At 38.3% G+C, this 16,279-nt stretch overlaps 1 protein-coding gene across 2 annotated transcripts in view; it reads right to left on the reverse strand.

The window, feature by feature from the left end:
- Positions 1-16,279, reverse strand: part of SEMA3E (semaphorin 3E) — a 237,860-nt gene that overhangs the window by 13,962 nt on the left and 207,619 nt on the right. For both annotated transcript variants that reach the window (XM_088134819.1, XM_088134820.1), the window contains 4 exons: positions 12,922-13,144; positions 10,952-11,043; positions 8,727-8,768; positions 4,445-4,611 (listed from right to left, as the gene is read on the reverse strand). In XM_088134819.1, coding sequence (XP_087990945.1) covers positions 4,445-4,611; positions 8,727-8,768; positions 10,952-11,043; positions 12,922-13,144 — 524 coding nt within the window. The remainder of the gene's footprint in view (positions 1-4,444; positions 4,612-8,726; positions 8,769-10,951; positions 11,044-12,921; positions 13,145-16,279) is intronic.

Raw genomic sequence — 16,279 nt, forward strand, 5'->3', positions numbered from 1 at the left:
AAGGAAGTTCCATTCCAAGCTGCAGTATGTGGATATATCAGAGTTATCTGGGCATAATTCAGTGAAACATATACCATGTTGAGGCAATAATAGTACCACTGTCTAGTATTTGTCACACCACTCTTACAGCAATGCAAACTTTAAATACCAGTCTACTAAAGAGGAGGAATGACAACAATGACTAAGACACCTGGCAGAGATGAGGCAGTATCAAGGTGAAAGAACAGTTCCTGTTGACGTAGGGGAGGCTGGTAGGCTAGAGTTGTCGGGGGGGGGGGGGTGTGCACCAGACCAGAGAGCTGTGATATCCCCTACAGGCAACCAGCACCAGCCATGGGGATTTGACATGGATCATCATGCCTTCGTGCAAATGAGATTGTGCATTGTGTCTGATGATGTCATAACACATGTGATCTCATTTACTTGCCTCCTGAAGACACCCCTAAGGAGTAAATCTGGCCAAGGTCAGCTGCAAACAGACTGAAATCAGAATGATCTGTTCTGATAACAAGGGACAGGTGTCTGCTGTTCCTCCCAGCCAAAAGCGGGAAGCTTCTTGTGGGTTACAAAGCTGCAAGAATTGACCCTCCCTTTTATTATGAATATGGTTTGCATTTTTCTCTTGGCAATTGTTAATAACAGCTTTTCTAGCACTTGCAATAAACATAACTTATTAAATTGTTTGTCCTTGAATGATGGCTTGTGAAGTTGCCAGTTTTATTACCAGTCAGATGAAGTCTGACAAAGGACTTGATGGGGGCTACCTTGGAGGCCCTGAAATGTGAAATGCTAGAGAAGAATATGACTTGGCAAGGGGACTTGAAGGGGAGGAGTGATCATTACATCATGGTGCTGTGCTCCACGCATGGTGTTGCATTTTCCATACTGAGTGGAAGTGTCAGAAGATTCTGTGAAGGCCAGAAGACTCTTTTGCCCTTTGGAATTGGTGGGCGAGCCTTTGGAATAAAGTGAAGCAAAGCAAGGGAGCAGCTTTACTTCATTTTTAGAAATGGTGGCATGATGAAAAACAGCCCTTTAAATGCCACAGAAGTATGCACGCAAGAGAGAGAGAGTCTTTGAATCAACCTCATATCAACAATATGCCATGGCCTTCTTACAGGATAGTATTGTGATTTCTTACAGACACAGGATTTCCAATTCTGCTTGGCTTTTTGAGTGGTGTAAATGCTCCCACCTTGCTGGATTTGTGTCTGTAGGTGTGATCACAAATACACATACAAACACAGACGTGTAATTTTAAAGAGTATTCACAGTTGATCCATAATTATCTCAGTAAAGGTAAGAAGATCTGTGCAAGATAAGGCATCATCTCTATTCTACAGAGGATGCTCCTCCCTAGACACAATTTAAGATACCCTAATAATCAAGAGTCTTCTGAATTAAGGACAACTCCATTTTCCTTTTCATCTAAGTCAATGAGACATGAAAATATTAAGTAGGTTTGGGGAGGTTAAGGGAAGTTAACTTGAAGGATGGTTGAGGCTGATAGAAACATACTTGGGGCTCCCTGGCAATTTATTACAGAAGTGAGAGCCGAGTCAGGGACTTCCTTGTTCACAATTCTATCTTTTCACTACATTCAGTAGTATTTTTTTTATAAATAGCAGGCTGCAAAGCGCTACCCTTCTTATCATTATTTAGTTTCACAATAAACTTGTGAGGTAGTACGGCAAATTGAAAATAAATGTGTCTCGTCCAACACTACCTAGGAAGTGTCATGGCTGAGCAAGACATGCAAACACTGAATTTAACTTGATCCACATGGTGGTGAACTCCTCTAGTATTGTCTGACATTCTTTGGATACAGTTGTTGAAGATATGATGAGAATAATTGTACATATTTTCTGGCTACACTTATATTACCTCTGTAACAATGCACTTTAGGGAAGGATTTCACAAATCCCTTGAAATAGAAATGCATTCAGATCACATCAAAGTTGTAAAGTGAAGGCCATTTTATTTTTACTTTTTTTTTTGCTTTCAGATGAAAATGGCAAAAAACCATCATAATCACAATTTCCTTCCCATCTAAGCATGTTTCTTATCTTGTTACAACTGAAGGAGAAGCTCTATTCATTGTGCTAATCAGTCATTCTTCTACGGAGGAGAACAAATGGAAGCAATTAAAGAATCTTTAGAGCACAACTTCAGTCTCTGAAGGAGACCAAAAAGTTTTCCCTGATTTCAGGAGAAATTAGTAATTTGTCCTTAGATTCTTCCCAGGGAAAGATTGCGTGCTGAAAGCAACACTGATCTGGACAACTGTTGGGGAAACTCATGATCGGTTTGCTGGATTACTGTCACATGTTCATTTTTTAAATGCAATTAGAATAGCATCCAACTGACAATAAAAATACATTATCCAATTAAGGTGTACATTATGGGGAACAATCCTTAACCAGATCAGTCCTGATGGAGTAATACATTTTTGTTTGTTTAATGGAGAGATCATCTTTGTTGTTGTCAGGAAAAATTGCCTAAATGATGGCTAAGGCTTATAACAAAAGTGTAGAAATCTTTTGGAGATTTCCCATTTGGTTTAAATTTTTAGATAAAATGAGTATGTTTTCACTTTTTCAAAAAATAGAACCTTAATTCATTTTGTAGTATTTAATATTTTTTTGCCCAAAAGGTACATTTTACTCCAACTTTCATTTCTACAGAGCACAACTAAGGAAGGTTTATAAATCCTTTGACAATAATTTGCCACATAGCACCACATCAAGTTTCTAGTCATCACTAATTTGGGAAAATACTTACACAACAATCTGCTAAGACTTATAAAAACAATTTGGTTATCTACCCTGGCTGGAGTAATTAATTTTTCAGTGGAGTTTAGTTATCAAACTGCTCTTCTTCAGGCAGAATTTGCTTCGTTATAACCATTTTATTATACAGTATGTCCTGCATTCTTAGTTACTTCCTTTCATGTTCTTGAAGTGCTAACAGATCCCCTTCAGTCTTACTTTCTCAAGCTAAATATTTTCTTATTTTCTGGTTCCTTGATAACTCTCATTGCCCTTTGCTCAGCTTTCTCCCTTATTTCTGAATCCTGGGGGCCACCCAAAAACTGGACCTAGTATTTGTATTAGGGACTAGGCAAAAGAAAGATGAGCGAAGACAGATATGTGATTATGTTCAACCATTTTCTTCCCATTTGTATGAAATGTGTTTCTCTCTGTTTTCCCCTATCAGATCATTTATATTTTTATGGAGGTGGAGTGAAGTAAAATTTGTGGAAAAACATTTGGAGATGGGCTTAGATATTCTTTTGTGGTAATGAGGAGATGCCTGCAGCCTTTGAAAGAGTATTTGGCTCGGCTTTGCTTTCTTCTCCAGTCCAATGTATCCCATGCTCCACTGCTGAAACCATCTCAAGCAAATCAATGCACATTGCACATCAGTGTGACTCTTTTCTTCTCTCTTCTTCAAACATTACTTATAATTGCTCCTGAAATGCTTAAATGCAAGTGAAAAAAAGTGCCCAACTGACTTGCTTCCGTGCTTTTCTCTTTATTGCTGTTTGAATCCTTTAAAACAATGCTAATAAAACCAATAGCTAAAAGTCTTCAGTTCAGTGTTTCTTTATATAAAAAGGTACATTTTTGAAAATAGATTCATAGTCTATGTTCACACCATGTGGTTAATCAGAATTATGATGTTTATGGCTTATCATTTTGTGTGAATTGGTTTATGTAGGCTTCCATATATTGTGAATTTGGGAAAATGAGTTAATCCAGTAACCAGAATAAGCCTGTTACATGACCATAATCTTCAACCAGGAAGGGTGTCTGAGGATTGTCTAGTCCACCTCCATCAGTCAATCCAGGACATCTCCAAAAAAATGGCCATCCAACCTCTTAAGAGATGATTTCCAGTCATTTCCATTTAACTTAAAAAGATGGATGATGCTGAAAGAAATCACACCTTTCCAGTCTTGGGTATGTGACCTACAGAAAGTGTACCATTGGAGAACAATTTCAAATTTGGAGCACCCCATTTCTAAATAGCAGTTTTGAGTATGAAATGGGCTATCTGATCAAAAACGTTTTGAGGTTTCTTGAGGTCAAAATGAGGGGTATCTGCAGGGAATGTCAAAAAAGTCATGATGGTAGCCATGACCATGTGATCAAAGCCCTGCTCATTTCCATCTTTATTATATTTATAAAAAAGGGGCAGGACTTCACTTGCATAGCTACTATCTTGATTTTTTTGACCTGCTATGCAGTCACCCCTGCTCAAAATGCCTCCATTTTGAAAGTGAACATGTTTTGAGCACTAACAACTTCAAAACTGATTGAGATGTCAATTTCACACTCAAAGGAGCTGCTCCATGCTTACAACTGTGTTTTGAATCCAAACAGTTCAAGTACAAAATGTTTGCACACACCATATAACTTCATAGGCAAGATAAGATTCTTACCTTTTTGTCTGTGTTCCTGTTGGGTAGTATCTGGAACAGGAGATCCCATCCCAAGCACAGTATGGATCTCTTGCTAGGCAGCAGTCAGCACAAGCTGTTCCATACATGTCACACTGGTGGAACTTTACCTGTGCAACAGCAGACTCAGACCCAACATAAATTTGTTGCTGTAAGGAAAGCACAATTAACTTTAGCACACCTTCAATGAATACCACATCTCCATTATACTGATGATCCATCGCTTCAAATAAAGTGGCAGGAGAAGGTATATTATCAATATGTTAAAAAAAAAAAAAACAGTTCCTACATTGCTATGGCATGATAGAACATGTTCGAGAAATACTACAGAAATCGATTGGTTGTGGAGAAGTATTGCTTCTCCTAAGTCATAACTTAGTTTTGAAGACGTAACTTAGCTTTGAAGCAAAGAAAAAAGAAGAGGTGGTTCATTTCTTATGCTTTTATCCCTGCAACAGCCTCTAACATAAGTAGCCAGCATTTGTCTATGTCTGTATTGTTGAGGATGAGAGAATGTTCAGCTGAACTGAGATTTAAACTAGCCTCTATCTGCATTGCTCCATCTTTTCATCAACCTTCATGCTTCTATAATGAAACTACAACATTACTGCAGGTTATAATGAAATAAAACCTCATTTTATGGCATGAGATTTTTTTATATGATGTGACACAACAAAAAATAGATTATTGTAAAATTCTGGACAAACTTTGCTAAACAGGGTTGACCTAGCATATTTCTTTGTTAGGCAAACAATATGTTGCCATGGTAATGAAATTGTTCACCTATGTCTTCACTACTCAGAAAAATAAAAATTAGAATATCATCTGAATCTGATAATTTTGCTTTAGATGCCTTAAAGTCTTGTGTTTCTTTGGAGAATCATGCTTTATTTATCAACAGCTGCAGCAAGATCTCATTTCGCACATGAATCAGGAAAGAGGGATTGGTTACATAACAGTTGAAGGAAATCTGGAACAGCTTGTATCCAGCTGTGTGTGTGCGTGTGTGTGCGTGTGTAAAGGGGAATATATCTGAATGTTTTTCTGGGAAGCAGAGCACAACTATACATTAATATTTAACATTCTAGACCACTCCATGAAAATTCATTTTATATGGCATATTTTGTTGCACTGCAGTGGCAAAAGTATTTTGAAGCAGTGGGTATTTTGAAGCAGAAGAAAAATGAATAGAGATAAGAAAGCAGTAATTTTGACTTTATAAAGATAATCTACACAAAAGCAGCTTTGAATTTCACATATATGCATTGAACCGAATACTATTTCCTGGAATTAAACTGGTGCATGAACTAGTTGTACATAAAACTACTACTACTATTAAGGAGGCATTTCTAAGGTTTTGTTTTTGGTGCCTTTGAGATAGTTTTGACTCCTGGCAACTGCCAAGACAAGTCCCTGCAGTTCTTGGCAAGATTTTTGGAAGTGGTTTGCCCTTGCCTCCTTCCTAGGGCTGAGAGAGAGTGACTGGCCCAAGATCAACCAGCTGGCTTTGTGTCTAAGGCAGGACTAAATTCACAGTCTCCCAGTTTCTAGCCTGGTGCCTAGAAACCACTACACCAAACTGATTCTCATTTCTAAGATTACATCCTTAATAATTTTGACAGTAGATACCACACTTTTCCATGATACTTATTTCTTACATTGACTGATTGATTATATGCCATCAAATGGATGTTGAGTCTTAGCAACTACATAGACAGATTTTCTCCAGGAGGAGAGAAAAGGACAAGACCTTGTCCTTCAGGTCTTCCAACCACCCATCTCCACTGTAATCAATCCATCCATCTTGCTGCTGGTTGTCCTCTTCTCTTTTCTTCCACCTTTTTCAGCATTATGGACATCTCAAGAGAGCCAGGCCTTTGTATAATGTCCAAAATATAATCTGATCCTGGTCATTTCTGCTTTGAGTGAAAACTCTGAGTTGAATTGTTCTATGATTCACTTGTTTTCTTGGCTATCCATGGTATTCTCAGGGGTCTTCTCCAACCCCAAAATTCAAAAGCATTAATACTCTTGCTATCCTGCTTCTTCAAAGTCTGATTTTCCTTCCATATAGAGTATATGAGTATCACAAGAAAATAATTGCCTACATGATTCTGATCTTTCTAAATGCACATCACCGCACCTGAATATCTTTTCTAAGATATTTTCTAAGATCTTTTCATTGCTACTCAACCAAGTGCTAGTCTATGGTGTATTTCTCAACTGCTTTACTGTTGATACTCAATCGTAAAAGGCAGAATATTGCTTCAATATTATCAGTTTTAAGGCTGATACCTGTTGCCATTAGTTTAGTCTTTTTTTATATTTAATTTTAGTCCCATTTTTTCATTGTTGTCCTTGACTTTCATTACCAGAACTTGCAGATCATTTGCATTTTTCAGCTATTACATTTGTGTCATCGGCATAGCACTGATTATTGATGTTTCTTTCTCCAACTTTAAAATCATGCCCATTCCCTCAATATACAGCATACAGTTTGAATAAGTAAGGGGAGAGTATACAGCTTTGTCTTACTCCTTTAGCCAGTCTGTTTCGCTGTGTTGTCTTTGGACTATGGCTTCCTGACCTGTGTATAGTTTTCACATCAGGACAATGAGATGTTCTATGTCATAGCTTGATGTGAGTGACACAGTCAAAGGCATTGGAAATGATGGGTATATGCTCAAAATCATCTTGTGGAAACTGGTTGGTTCAATTCAATTTAATTCAATTTAAAAATAATTTATTTTTAACATTTAGTTGTAACATCCTTGAGTCATTTTGGGACCACAACTGCCACCAGCTAAGAATTGCAGAATGAGAAATGTGGTAAAAATTAACTCTAGGAGGGGTGAAAATATAAAGAACCTCTCAAGTCTAGCTTAGATCCTAGTGACTTTTCTTCATCCTGGAATGACTCCTTTTCAAATGGTATTGCATGGATCCTTCTGGCTTATTTTGCAGTGGCTCATTTTTTTTTTTTTTTTTAGAATACTTTCAGAGAAAACTGGGGAACACAATTCTGATGCTCCTGCATGGAGAAAGCAAGAAAAAAAAAATCCTGCACATACGTAGAAATCTGACTCATGAAGAAGGTAGCTTGGCTAGAAATTTTCTCTCTGACTTGCTAGGTTTCTATTTGTTTGGAGAAGCAGGTACTTCCAGTGCTAAAGTCAGAATTAAATAGTAAAGAATTCAAAACATTCCTAAAATACTCATTAATGTGTCTTCTTTGTATTCCTTCAACCATTCTAAAGATTCTCTTGACATTTGCTGTCCTTTTTGCTTTACCAACTCAGTTGTCCTTTTCATTATAAACATTATAAATATTATCAGGTGATTAGCTTTTTTACATTCATTTTCCAAAATTACGATTGCTTGTAAAATTAAAAAAAAAATCACTTTAGCACCATGGAATTTGGTACATATAATATGGTACAGATCTCCTGAGATGTAACAGGTATGGAAGCTGTGAAACCTACATGTGTTTTCAAATACTGGCAACCATTACACACAGTACTTTTTCTTTTACTTTAGGTTGCTGGGTTTTTTTTTTTTTTTTTGGTCAATTGAAATATTTTAAAATGCAAAATAATCTCAAGGCATTTTCATGGGTAGCAATTCCAATCAATCAACCAATCAATCAATCAATCAATCAACATATCCCTCAATAACATAATGGCAATTAAAACAGAAAAGGCCCATTTTAGTAGAAGGAACTATTGATATGACATGATTGTCCCCATGCTCAGGATATTTCTCTGAAGACATTATTCATTCATTCAGTGGTCTCTTTGCAGATAGATTATGGACTGGTTGACTATCTGCTTGATGAATCAATATAGAAAGTGAAATTCTAGGGAAGCACTATGCACTGCATGGATGCATCAGGTATATATTCCTTTGGGATATCTCTATCTAAGTTGGGAATCTGCACCTGTTGAATGTTTGCCTGGCTGCATTCCCTTAAGCCAAGAGTTGACCTGAAAAACTAAAGCACAACATCAGTCCGTGGATCTTGATCTGTAAAGCCATCATAGCATATGAGATTTACAAAAAATTTAGAGCTTACAAGGCAAGGATTATAAAATGGGTGCCTTATATTCCAGTTTCTTGGGGTTATGAAGCCTGATGGGCAATTGGAAACATAATAACAGTTTAGAGCAAATATTTTATTATTATCATTGAATTTCTACATAGCAGAAATTCAATGTTCATACTGCTAAGAAGAATAAAATAATTTTCTTAAAAGAGCAACACTTACTCTTTTGGAAGAAATTTCCATAAAAATAACAGAAGCTGGTACCTGAAAGTGAAAACATTTTTCTTAATTAGGAAAGAGACCATCCATGTAATTATATAGCTATATATTGGTGATTGGTCCATCCAAGTATTACACATTTTGTGCAAGGAATTATTGCTTTGTAATCTACCACATGAGAAACCCTCCTTCTGACTTTCAACCATTTATCAGACAGTACAAAGTTTTATGTGGTGAGCAGGAAGCATGTTTATTCATATGCTGCCTCATCTAGAAATTTTAGCATTTCTACTCCCTTCTACAATAGATATAAGTAATTATTTGCGAGCATTCTCTTTCAATACTTATACATGCAGCTGCCTCATGACTGAAGTTCACTCCTTTTAGTTGGAGTGGAGAAGAAAGATTATCACAGGTTGGATGGATGAGCAGGTGTGCTTCCATGTGCCATGTTCCACCTGTGTTATGCATTCTCTTCAGCTAGTGATATGGAATGTTATTAAAGACATTTCTAAGTCAAGCCCAGGCCCTGCTGATTTCCCAGGGAAACCTGTGTTGTTCGCTTGGCAAGAAACAAATATGGAAGTAGTTTGCCACAGCCTTCTGCTTTCACTTTTCAACCAGATTTATGAGCTTACCAGTGGTCTTCCAACTAATTACCAACCAGGACTGATTCAATTTAGCTTTTGGAAATCAGACAAAATTAGCTAGATGCTGTCTAGCTAACTAGATCTAAGCCCCAAAGTCTTACTGTATGTGTGAACACAGCCAATGTTTAGCTCTGCAACAAAATGTTGAACTAGTTATATCTAAAATTCCATGTATAAACCTTCTCAATTAACTGGACTGCCCCATATGTTGAATGCTGGAATGGAAACCCCTAACAAGATGAGCCTGAGGACAAGACGATTGTGAGAAAAGAAAGTAGATAGCAATGTGGCTATGTGGGAGGACCGGGGATTTCTGAAGAAATTAAACCAGCAGAAAGGAATATTAAATCATGTAGAGAAGTCCTCAAACAGCAGTTGTCGATAATCAATAACCAAGGGAGTTAGCTTATAACCAGTTTTTAAGGACAACTATTTTTTTTTCAAAAACAAAATTTACTTATTTCAAGTAAGAATTTTGAGTAAAGTCCTTAGTATTTTAAGTAGGAATTTGGTTTGAATGCAGACAGAAATGGGAAAAACAAGACCTAGATCTGTAGTAATTACAGTTGTTCTATTTTTAGGCTTGAAAGAATCATTCACTAAAACATATATTACAAAAATACATTGCCTTTTGCCACTGTTTCCCTATTCTGAGCCTCAAAAAATTGAGCCATTTCTACATGTAGTTACAGATAGGCTGTACAGCTGGGTTGTGCTGAAAATGAGGTTTATATGAGCCTTTCCTGCCTGCCATATTTCTTAAGGATTCCTGGTGATCATCACAGGAAGTATAATCTAACCACCCATGAAAAAGCTCCTGGAAAAGCTGTATTTACCAATTGCAGTTTCTGAGTGTTATTTATTTAACCAAATCTCAAGACCTCCTGACTTCACAACTCTGGGCAATTTACAATTAAAAATACATAGAAAAACTGCATAATTGACCATGAGAGTAGGGTACCATCTATTAATCACTCACAACAGAATGGGGCACCAAAATCACTCTGTCTCTCAAGGCCTGGGAGAACAGCCAGGTCTTCAACTGTTTCTGAAATGACATAAGAGTGGGAGCTACACAAATCTCTGAGGGGACATCATTCCAGAGAGCCAGTGCTGCCATACAGTAGGCCCACTTCCTGGGTCCTGCAAGATGACATTACTTAATTGATGGGATCTGGAATGCACCTGCATGTCAGACCATACTGGGTTGGCAGAAAAAACTGGTCCCTCTGATAGCCAGACCCTAAGCCATGAAGGGCTTTAAAGGTAATAACCAGCACTCAGAATTTCACCCAGAATTCAAGTGATAAACAATGCAGTTCACAAAGTAGTGAGATCATGTGCATATAATGCGACACCCTCATCACTGCCCATACTGCTGCATTCTGGGCAAGCTATAGCTTCTGGATGGATTACAGTGGTCTAAATAAGTATGGGCAAGTACTCTAAACAACTAGATATGTGAGTCATGTGGCAAGACCCTCCCATTTCAGGAAGAGTGCAAGTGTACTTGTGTTCTGTGTGGTAGTCTCAGTGGTGAGACCAGTGTTAAAAGCCAGGTGTAGAATGATCACTTACTTTGAACACTTGTAGCTCTTCAAGAATCACTTCTTCCATAGATTCTGTGTCTTGGTTGTAAATTGTAATAACTTTCAGGACAATCCCATTATCTGTAGGTAAATGTGAAAGAAAGTATATCAGATAATTTGGAATTGGTAAAAAAAATTGTCAATCTAAGGATAAAAATATTTGAAACTAATATACCAAAATTCAAATCTGCAATCCATTTAAAAATAAGTAAATGAAAATTCAAAACATCAGAAAAAGGAACCACACCCAGCTCATTTCAATTGTCCAAGGTTTAACAACAGTAGCATTTAGTTACATTTTTATCCCACTTTTTTTGTTTCAGAAAGCTCAGTATGGTATTCAAAGAGCCAATGGGAAAAAAGGAGCAATAATAAGGATAAAAGCAGCAGCAGCAGCAGCAGCAGCAGCAGCTGTGCACACTCGGAGGAAGTGCCTGGGGCCTTGCCCATGTGCAGCCTCTTCACTGAAGCATCCATTTTCCTTGGCTTCTCCATGAGTCTGAAGAAAGTGTTGCTGCTTTCAGAGCCACCTTATCTTTAATCCCTAAAAGCATCCACAGAAATCTGAAAAAAGTTACACTGCTTTAATGAATAGAAGAGGGGTGCCTTGCTCATGTGACACTTAAACTCTTCTTCCTAATAATTCATAATTTTTGAAGCATGCCTAATAACCACTACAATAATAGGAAATTATTAGCCCTCCAGATTCTTTTGTCTAAAGGTCTGACATTCAGGATGGAGGTCCAAAGTGGAACAGCCTTTTTTTTTTCTCTTCCAATTGATTCCTAAACAGTTTAACTATCACAGATTTGCTAGAACCCAAGAAGAAGGCTAACTTAGTTGGCCTAAGTTGACCCCATGTGGCTCCTGGCAGATTGGAGATTCAAATCCAGAATTTAATTATACTGTTATGAGGTAAAAGAATCAAGGCAAATTAAGGCCAAAAACTGGCAGGCTGGACATAACAATCTTTTAAATATTCCAAAACAGGAAATAACCTGCTGGGTGTGGCAGACCTGGTCAACTGTATACACTGGCAAATGAAAATGAAGGACCAAGAACCTTACTTGAGTAGCAGGGAAAGTGACTATCCCTATCCTCTGAAATCATACATAAAGCTTGCAGACCTTCATGGTTCATAGATCATACTTATAGTGCATTAATTCCTGGATTGTACTGGAATGGCACAGCATAATAAACTTGTTCTTTAAAGGACTTGTGCCACTACAGTGCTTTCAATGACTTTTACAAGAGATGAGCTCTGGAAGCCACGAAGACTTAATTCTCTCAAAATATTTAGTCTGAAAATACAAAGAGAGCCTTTCTTGATCCTGCAGATCTTTCAGTAAAACTTTAAGTTGAGACAATCATCATTTAGAAGACTCCTGACAAACAGCAGGCCTAGAGAGAACTCTTCCTCCAGCTTGAAATATCCAGTCTGCTAGTCCAGAAAAATATGGCACAGGGATGGGCCTAGAGCAAAGGTTGAGGGACAGCAAGGAAATGAGAAGAGAATCTACGATGGAAGCTAGAAAGAATGGTGAACATGAAACTGAGCAAACTCAGGGAGGTAGTGAAGGACAGGAAGGCCTGGCGCAATATGGCTCATGGGGTCACAAAGAGTTGGACACGACTTAACGACTGAACAACAACAACAAAGAAAGAATGGTATCAAACAATTATCAAAATATTGAAAGAATATTAACCTCACTGCTCACCATGCATCAAATCAAGGTACATTCTCTACTCTTACAAGGTATGGCACTTATGAAGGATGAAAACAGGAAGAAATCACTGGCTAGGAATAAGTAAGAAGTAGGCATTAGGCATGAAACAGCATTGAAGGTTTAGAGGCAACAAAACCATGGAGGACTGGGACATTGCAAATGGAACTAGTCAGACACCCATGGATAGGGAAATCTAAATCTTGGTTACCCACCTTTCCTCTTTTTCATTTACCTGTTCCAATAAATAAGACATCATATTGACCATCTTCTGCTTCTACTCTATCTACTGCTATTTGTTTGAGTTTGTATTTTCCATCTGTCTTCACAAGAATTGGTCTTTTATGAACAGGCCGAACAGCCTGATACATCAGTGGATGAGTTCGAGCAAAACGGATTGCTTCATCTGGATAGTCTTTGGTGCTCCCATGAAGACCCCCATTCACTTTGCTGGCACACTGCAAAACACAAAGTAACTAAGATAATGACATTGATGGCTCTGTGTGTGTGTGTGTGTAGATTTGTGCCTGTGATTAAGCAGTTTTATATATTACCTCAAGGAATTAAAAGTAGGCACATGCCAAGTACGAATCAGGTTTTTGCCAAATTGTCCTATTCATCCAGGATTGCAACTACAGTACTCAAGTCCTCAATGGCTACAATCTTATTGTTAACTGATCTGTCATTAATCAGCAACATCTTCCATTTTAAAATGTAGCCAGTATGACTATCAAGCTTGCCAAGATTGGGAAAAGAAACAAGTATCATCTATAACAATTATGTTATCCCCAATAGTATACAATAATCTTATAAAAATGCAACATAAGGACATGATTTACTTTCCTACATATGGGCATGAATGCATACATTTCTGTAGATGAGTGGGAAAATAGAAACAATGATAGTTTCCTTTCTGCACACAGTGGCAGAATGCTGCTTTTCAGTGGCAACTCCTATATTATGGGATGGCATCCCCTTAGAAGTCAAACTGGCCCCATAGGCTGAGCTTTCTGCGAAACTATGGAGAACCAAATTGCTTCAGGAGGCCGGGTGGGGAGTGAGGTGGGGTTACAAGACTCCTATGATGATTTAGGGTTCTTTTGATGTTTTATGTTTTTATTCAATTGATATTTTAACTGGCTTGCACTTGTCTTTCTTTGATGCTCTTAATTACTGTAAACCACTGAAAGTATGTGGGTATAAATTTGATGAGTAAATAATAAACAAACAGGCAAACAGACAAACTAAAGTAAGTTAGTTTACACTGCAGTCTTCTATGTATCAAATGAAAAGTAATTCTGCTTATTTTCAAGAGGGGGCTGACTCACAGGTAAGATTGTTTAGATTCCAGCCTAATACAGCTTAAATAGCTGCTCTTCTAAACAGGAAGCTTTTAACTCCTTCAATAAAAGTAAAGGATAATGTTCTTTAACTCATTATAGATTCTTCAGCTCAAAAGTTGTTTCATACTCTTTAATTGGAACCATTTAGAATTCTGCTAGGAATATTTGAGTAATCATTTATTTCTTCCACGGATCTTGAAAACAGTGTGGCTTTTCAGAAACATTTCAAACCCAGCCACAGTAGCAGACTCTCCCCATTTATATTGGATTTTCGATCAATAAAGTGAAATCAAATACTCTTTATGTTTACTGGAAACATTCAGTTTCAACTTGCAACAAGACTATAACTGACAGTCATAAACTCCAACGCTTGTCAAATGGGGCAGTGTTTATTTTCTTTTTCTTGGGACTTGGCTCTTCTGAACTATTTGCTCTGTAATGGTTTGGAAATGTATTTTCTCATTAGCCAGCAGCAGAATTTTCATCAGCTGCTTGTCATAAAAGGCAAAACTTGTGGTTTTCAGCAGAAATTCAGACATCTGGTTTTCTGCAGACCAACTCAGCCAGTGAGAGTTGAATGTCAAATCTGGTGAAAAATTCTATCTCCAGCAAGATTTGAAAATATAACATTGAGCTGGAGATGCGTGTTTTGTGTGTGTAAATATGTCCAACTCTCTCCCTCAATATAGATATGTGTGTGCGTGTCTCTGTGTATGTATATATGTTTAGAGAGAGAGAGAGAGATAAACATAGTCTACATTTTATAAAGGATAACTAGGTCGTCATATTTCAGACAGGTAGTTCTCTCATATTATTCAGTAATGCCATTTCAAAAGCTCCACTCTGAGATTCAACAATTATGCTGATGGGTTTGAGTGATTACAACAACAATCTGATCAGCTCCAGTGAGAATTTTATTCCAGAATGGATCAATGTTTAGAATCAGTTGCAGGACTGCCAGTGTTTCTGCTCACTTATTTATTTATTTATGATGTATGTATATATGTATTATGTATGTATGTATGTATGTATGTATGTATGTATGTATGTATATATCAAATTTGTCACCACCCACCTTGTTAAAAAGTGACTCTGGGCAGTTTACAGAAAAGATAAAATTAATTAAAAATATAATATAAATAAGTATATTCCAAGGATTGATAGTAACTAGTGAACATTAAGCTCGGGGAGTGTCATCAGGGCACCAGCCACCCCCATGGTTTGTTAAAACTCTTATTGCCCCACAAGCTGGCAGAGCCAGGTCTTTAGTCCTTTCCAGAAAGCTGAGAGGGTAGGGGCCCGCCGTACCTCTAGGGGGAAAATATTCCAGAGGGTGGGGGCAATGGCAGAGAAGGCTCTCCTCCTGGGTCCTTCCGGGGTCCACAACATGCCCTCTTTGCCTGACTGGTGGGATGGGTTGATGTGATGGGGATGAGATAGTCCTCAGGTAACCTGGACTCATGCCATGTAGGGCTTTAAAGGTAATAACCAACACCTTGAATTGGACACAGAAGCAAACTGGCAACCAATGCAGCTCCCGCAGTAAAAGTGTTATATATGTGCCATCCTTGGGGCACCCAAGATTGTCTGTGTGGCCACATTTTGAACTACATGTAGCTTCTGGATACTCTTCAAGGGTAGCCCCATGTAGAGCGCATTGCAAAATAGTCTAACCAAGAGATGACCAGGGTGTGAGTGACTGACTGGAGGCCCTCTTGATCCAGGAAAGGGCATAACTGGCACACCATACCAAGTTGGGCAAAGGCCCTCCTGGCCACAACTGCCACCTATTCCCCGAGCAGGAGTCATGAGTCTAGGAGGACCTGCAGATTACATACTGGGTCTGTCTGGGGCAGTGCAACCCCATCCAGAACCAAAGATGGTAAATCCTCAGATGCAGAGTGGCCTCCAACCCACAGCCACTCCATTTTACTAGGGTTCAGCTGAAGCCTGTTGCACCCCATCTAGACCCCCACATCCTCCAGGCACCATGAAAAGGTGATCACGGCATCACTCAGGTGACCTGGGATGGAGATGTATAACTGGATAACATCTGCATATTGATGATACCTCATCCCATGGTGCTGGATAATCTCACCCAGTGGTTTCATGTAGATATTAAAAAGGATGGAGATAGTACTGAATGTCAGGTTCAGCCGGCGTGGCACTGCTAGGTAAACCGGCCAGCCACGCTGAGCCAATTGTACTGCCCGCTCGCAAGCCGGGGAGAAAGAGGAAGTGAGAGCCGCG

This window comes from Python bivittatus, unplaced genomic scaffold (genome assembly GCF_059951505.1).
Source record: "Python bivittatus isolate LINGU-HERP-01145 unplaced genomic scaffold, Pbiv_v1 ctg000120_np1212, whole genome shotgun sequence".
NCBI classification, from domain to species: domain Eukaryota; kingdom Metazoa; phylum Chordata; class Lepidosauria; order Squamata; family Pythonidae; genus Python; species Python bivittatus.